The sequence below is a fragment of the Mandrillus leucophaeus genome, unplaced genomic scaffold (assembly GCF_000951045.1).
Source record: "Mandrillus leucophaeus isolate KB7577 unplaced genomic scaffold, Mleu.le_1.0 Scaffold26, whole genome shotgun sequence".
NCBI lineage: Eukaryota > Metazoa > Chordata > Mammalia > Primates > Cercopithecidae > Mandrillus > Mandrillus leucophaeus.
This window is the reverse complement of record NW_012102698.1, coordinates 5044175-5050896: the sequence shown is the minus strand read 5'-3', so window position 1 is coordinate 5050896 and position 6722 is coordinate 5044175. Positions and strand designations below refer to the sequence as shown.

The window sequence follows — 6722 nt, the reverse complement described above, 5'->3', positions numbered from 1 at the left end:
GGCCCATTCGTTTTTATGAACTATCTATTTCAGGGCCTGGGACAGTATAGGTGCTTATAAACAACCTTTTATTGACACATGTCCCAAGAGGATTTTAAGCTACCTTGTAAGGGGTTAAAGAGTAACTGAAACCTGTAATGGCTCAGCTAATAAACACCCCAGTTTAGGGGAGAGTAATCACCCGATTGCTTTCCTATGATTACTATGTATTTTCATTGCCAAAAGATGCAGTACAATTTCATGGTTACTTGGCCCTGTAAAATAGAAATACCCCCAATTTTTAAGATATGAAGAGGTTTATAACCAGGGTACTGTCAGTTCGAGAATGAGTCCCTGGTACAAATGAGTCAATTCATGACAAAATTTAATTTCCAGAAAATTAACTCAATAAAGATGCCACAATTGTGCTTAAAGTTTTAATACCTATTAGGAGTTTTAGGGAGGTGGTGCAGAACCGTGGGCAAGCCGATCCATTTTCTGGCTCCTCAAAAATGCGACTGACTTAATAACTAATTTATTCATAATGGGGGCAGTATTACAAGGAGCTCTGTGTTTAATGAGGGAGGTCTGGGTCTCAAACAACCTAACCAATCACAAAAATGGAGAGCATTTGCAATTTACAGGATATTAAGTTTTGTTTCCTGTAATATTACAGAGAGCTGATCAATAGCACTAGACTGACAGCTACTTTAACCAAACAGCCCAAGGTAAGGCTTTATGTCCCAGCAAATGCTGCTGGCCAGAAATTCTGTAGCTGCCAAACACTTCGAAGACCAAAACCCAAGTCGCAGACACGAATGACAGGCTGCTGACTGGTGATAATTTCCGTAGTGAGATCATTAGACCAGACAAGCAGCATGAAGGAAAAGCAAAGTCAAAATACAGGCCTTCAGAGTCACGAAACACTCACACCCACCAAGGGGCACACTGACCAGCAATCGGTGTCAGGAACAAAGCTTTGGGGCATCGTTCTAGAGGACTCATACGAAAACAGGCTCAGAATAAGAGACTGGACAGCACGGAGGCCCAGCAGGCACCCCGTTCTGTGGGAAGAATGCATCTAGCCTGAGGCCCTGTGGGGAGCAGCTGGTCAGAAAGACCCCCCAGGCCCTTCCTAGCAGCTCTGGGACCCCCAGCCCTCCCCACCTCCACGGGCAAGGCACCAAAGTTGGGACCCGAAGCAGTGCCTAGGACCGAAGCGGCCTCAGAAAAAGCCTCCCGCCTGGAGCTCTCTTTTCCAGAAACGCCCAGCATCAACCTCCAAGGGCAGCTGCCCCCCTGCAAAGCCCGAACACACAGCCCATGAAGGGCTGTGCTCACTGCAGTAGAAAGCCTAGCTCTTGAGGTGCCGGGATGGAAACCAGCCATACGCGTCTTTCTTTCGCACTCTGTAGAGATTTGATTCCCGATCCCACATAATGGTGCCTGCTATTTGTAACCGATGATGAAAGGCTGGCGCAGAAACCCCCCACAGCACCGCCTCTGCTTCAGCAAACATCTCAAACAAAATGAAAAGGTGCTAGAATAAGTGATGGGACACTCAAGGGAACAGAAGTGGCTTGTTCCAGAAAACTCAATCTCCTGAAGAACTGAATTTCATCAGAACTGGTGAAGAGTAGAAAATTTCATAGCACACTGAATCTGTGATTTTTTAAAACTCTTTATTATATGTAACTCAAAATATAGACAAGGTGTGAGTCCCGAGCGTGCGTTTTTTGGCAGATGCGGCTCAAACTCACAGCAGAGTCACCGGCATCCCTGGCATCCTCCTAGCACACTGCTCAGAATGTAACTTCCCAGCGCGTTCAAGGCTGCTGTCACCGTGCAGGCAGAATGAAACTCAGCCACAAAGAGAACGGCCCGAAGTTCTTTTCCCTGTTTTACATCTCCTCAGATAAAAAACATGCCAGGAATACACTTTTTATTTTTATTTATTTATTTTTTCAGATGGAGTCTCACTCTGCCACCCAGGCTGGAGTGCAGTGGTGCAATCTCGGCTCCCTGCAACCTCCGCCTCCCAGGTTCAAGCAATTCTCATGCCTCAGCCTCTGAGTAGCTAAGAATACAGGCGTGTGCCACCACGCCCAGCTAATTTTTCGTGTTTTTAGTAGAGACGGGGTTTCGCCATGTTGCCCATGATTGGTCTTGAACTCCTGAGCTCAGGCAATCCACCCACCTCGGCCTCCCAAAGTGCTAAGATTACAGGTGTGAGCCACCGTGCCCGGCCAGGAGTATACTTTTTAAAGACCACATTTCAATGGAGAGAGCGTTTTGAGGGCACAATCGAACGCAGCACACAGGCCCAGGGCAGAAGGCGACAGGAAGCGGCCCGGCTCCTGGCACCCCCGTGGCGGAGGGCGGAAGGAGAGCTCACCTGGTAGGTGTCCCACAGGCGGATGGTGCAACGCAGGGGCACCTCCCTCATCAGCAGGTTGTTCATCCAGCGGAAGGCAAACTGCAGGTATCTCACCTCGTGCTGGTCCAGGTGCCGGTGCACTTGCTCTGCACAAAACAAACACAGGCCCCAAGGGGCTGTCAGGGGTGCCCTCTGGAGGCACTGGCAGCCAGGTCACTGGTGCCCCCAAGGCCCTGTGCCCGCCTCAGAACCCCACTCCAACAGGGAATCCCAAGCAACAACCCCTAAGGAGCAAAGAACTAATTCTATTAACGGGAGACTACGGCTCTCTCTTCCTACAGGAAAGCGAAAGCTGATGGTGCTGCTGATGTGATGATTATAATCATGGCCACGTCCGGGCGCGTCACGCCCTAACACCCAGGAAGATGGGGGGAGGGGGCTTGGGTCGACACCCACACCGTGGGGCTCCACAGATAGACGCTCTTTCCCCGCCCCACACAAGCTCCACAGACCTAGGCTGGTGTCCCAGGGGAGCTTAGAGAGAGAGAGGAGATGAGCTTGCCAGCTCCTCAAGAGGGGCCCAATCTTGTCCAGGGAAATGCTCCACCTATGCCTGGACCCGACTGTTGAGTGAGCAAGTGGGACATGAGGCCTGCAGGCCAGGTGGAGGGCACCCCTCGATTCCAGGATGGGGACACCCCTGAAGACAGCTGGGCCTCTGGAAAGAGGCAGGCTTTACCAAGCCTCGCTCCCAGAAGCACACGCCCGCACCAGCCCCAGGAGCTCCCCTCTCATCAAGCTGCAGTGGGCGGCAGATTTGCAGCCTGAGCTCAGACCCTGTGCTCCCTGCCTCATCCCCTGCAGAGTCCTGGAGGTGTCACTCCTGGAGGCAAAATCCCGGCAATCATGGTGCCTATGCTCCTCTTTCCAATGTTCTGTCCATGAAGTCCTACTCTAAAGGGCCTAGAAGAACGGTTGCTGCTTTATAAAAACAAATAATTATTACTAATTATTGCCCAACTGAGTCGGATAGTGGATCCTTGGTTTTTAAAATGCGGGTGCACCCGAGGGCAGCTGAGAGCCTTCTTTCTGCAGCTCACTTCCTTACCCTACTTCCAAGTTACACCTTCCTTCTCGCCACGCTTACCTGACCCTGGCTTGTCCTGAGAAGTGACCCGGAAACACTTCACAGGGATCGCCATTCCCTCAAAGAAAGTTCTAGAAATGGCATATAAACAAATGGCAGAGAAAAGCTACTGTTCTGTTCACTGGTTTGTTTTACTCAAGTCCCTGGTAACTTGCAATATTTCAGCAACAAGCGAGAAGCAGGGGGAAGAGGAACAGGAGGGTCCATCCTGCAATGCCCTCCACCTGACGGACCAGGAGCTCTGCCAGGACATGCGAGTGCCGGTGTGGACTTCAGGGCTGCCCTCACCTGAGGACGGGGGCTGGTTTCCAAGCAGGCGCCACTAGGCTGGCCCTGGAAAAGCATGGGCAGCTCTGGTCCCATGATGGGACCCTGCTGTGATGGGAGCTGGTCCCTTCGCTGTCTCTGTCCTCACTGTCGCCCTCCTCCCCTAAACCACTGCTGTCCTCAGCTGATCACAGCAAACGCGCTGGGGCAGGGCTCCTGTAGGGCTGGGTGTCGGGGATGCCTGCAGGACGAGGCTTTGGCTCACACTGTGGGGTAGACACAGCAACACATGCTCCATTCCAACACGACAGTGAATAATTAATTATTGTGCTTCGTTAAAAGAGACTTGCGATTATAGTTATTTTCAGATAGCTAAAGAATGTTTTTTGGAAGTAGGATTTGATTTATTTTACATAGGCCTAGAATCTGGGGGATGAGGATGATATAGGACATCATATTTGGATTTCATTATGGAAATTATTTTCCTGTGGAAAGATAAGAGAATGTGGCCACAAGCACAACAGCTGTAATCCCATCTCTTTGGGAGGCTGAGGTGGGAAGGTTGCTTGAAGCCAGGAGTTTGAGATCCACCTGGGCAACAAAGTGAGACCCTGTGTCTACAAAAACATGAAAAACGTGGTGGCGTGCACATGTAGTCCCAGCTACTCAGAAGGCTGAGGCAGGAGGACTGCTCGAGTCTAGGAGTTCGAGGCTGCAGTGAGCCGAGATTACGCCACTGCACTCCATCCTGGACGAGAGAGGGAGACCCTGTGTTTTTCCCCCATAAAAGAAAGGAAAAGAGAACAGACTGTTGTGTGAGCTTCTGGGCTTGCCTTTCATTCCAACAGGACATGAATAATTAACTGTGGAAACTGCACAACTTGACGGAGCAGAATAGCAAAGGCTCCCCTCTGAGCCCCAGGGACCAGCCTGGGGGGAAGTCACCAGGGAGACTGGACTGCCTTGCCCACGGCCCAAAGGAATGCCCTCCAGGAGGCTGCCTGGACCCAGAGGCACCCACACACACACCCACCACTGTGCGCTGCCTCTGCAGTAACAAACGTGAGCACCAAGAGCTCCAGGCCTGCAGAGAGCAGGTACAAGCAGGCCAGGCAGGACCAGGAGGCAGGCGGGGGTGGGGGTCCCTGGCAGCAGAGCAGCCCGCAGGGAGGCTCCTCCAGATGGCATCTGCTCAGACACTCAGTTGCTACAGCGGGGGGTTGGTCTGCTTTTTGCTTTATGAAGAGGTCTGGTACACACCACACACACTTAGCCACAGACGCCCACACGTCTTCATTAGCAAGCCCACCTGTCTCCCCTGCCCCCACGAGAGTTTCAGAGGTGGAACATTTGGGTGGATGAGTGGCTGGGAACGCAGGTGCCTGATGACTCGGGGAGCCTGACGCATCAGTGCCACAGTCGGCTGCAAGCAAAGAGGGTCACACACAAGCAGCAAGGACAGTTTACTCTGAGCGACTGAAAATGTTATTTGTGTATTGAAACCAAAACCAATGCATAATACGCCATAAAGTCAATTATCATCATGAGTTGTTAGGATAAAATCGCGATTTCGATGAAATTTCATCTCTGCACTGGGCCTGTTCAAGCTCCGTCGTCCAAAGTCCCCAGCACGTAGGCCAGGGATTGCCTCCCCCGCCGTGGAGCACTTCTGAAAGGTGTTGGGCTAGAAACGTTTGAGGAGCCAGGCCCAGAGTAGCCGAGGGACAGGGAACGCATGGGCCTGCTTTGGGGGTGAGGAGGGCCTGACGCCAGGGTGCAGTGGGCTTGGCAGTGACCTCAGGGATTCCCAAACAGGGCTGGACATCATCGTGTCTTCATCTTCCTCCTCCCCCTCCTCTTCATCCTCATCACCACAGCAGCTGTTAAAATACAGATTCTCATCTCAACTCTCTCAATCAGACTCTTCCAGGTGGGATGTCAGAGACTCTGGAGAAGATGCTGACGTGCCAGTGACACCTCCGCACTGGGAACACCTCAGAGGGCAGTTCACACAAGGATGTGGCACCATGCAGGCTCCCAGAGACAGGAAGGTCGGGTCCCAGTGGCTCAGGCACCCGCTCCAGGAGCTCCACGCCGAGGGAGGGGAGGGCTGCAGTGCAGGTCCAGAGGCGGCGCCAGCATGTTGCTCACTTAACAGCTTCCTTCTAATCCGCTGGTGCTTTATTAAAGACATTTATTTTAAAAATAAAACTAATTTCACTACCAAGAAATGGTTCCCACAGTCTCGTAAGTAAAGGGCAGCAGGGCGAGTGGAGGAAACAAAGCAGTGCAGCCAGGGGGCCCCTGAGGCCGCAGCTCAGGCAGAATTTAACCTCACGGCTGCTCATCGGGGGATGGAGAGACCAAAGGGGGTGCCAGGAGGTGTCTCAGGATCCCCACAAATGGCCCACAGATGAAGAAACACTGGCCCCCAGAATGAAGTTAGAGTGCCTAAGAAAGGCACCAGACCCCCACTCCCTCCTCGGCCTTCAACCGCTGCCCTCCCCTGCAACGCCGTGCCTCCTGCAGTGGCACCAGGTAACCAACAACACCCACGCCACCACGCAGGCTTCCTGTGTCCCGGGCTCACCCTCATGGCAGCCTTCCACCAGGGCACCTGTCTCTGCCCAGTGCGAGGCTACCTGGACGTCAAAACTCCTAGATGCTTCCAGAAACACCCCACGCTGTGAGTCTTCCCCTCTTTTTGGTTCTATACACACCTCTATGGACGCATTTATCACGAAAGGGGCATAAGCGCTCAGGGCGCCTGCCCACTCTGGGGTGTGAGCCGGTCAGGTGTGGGTCCAGGTCTGTGTCGTCTTTGTTTCCCTGGCCCCCAGTACACACAACTGAGTGTCTGTGAGTGTCTGTCAGGTGACTGTGATGAACGAATGAGTACAGAGAGCAAATGGGTAACTGGAAGACAGACACATTCCCAGCCTGGCCGTCCTC

At 52.6% G+C, this 6722-nt stretch overlaps 1 protein-coding gene across 3 annotated transcripts in view; it reads right to left on the bottom strand.

Moving 5' to 3' along the window:
- Positions 1 to 6722, bottom strand: part of TBC1D22A (TBC1 domain family, member 22A) — a 472727-nt gene that overhangs the window by 178048 nt on the left and 287957 nt on the right. For all 3 annotated transcript variants that reach the window (XM_011984056.1, XM_011984058.1, XM_011984057.1), the window contains one exon: positions 2375 to 2502. In XM_011984056.1, coding sequence (XP_011839446.1) covers positions 2375 to 2502 — 128 coding nt within the window. The remainder of the gene's footprint in view (positions 1 to 2374; positions 2503 to 6722) is intronic.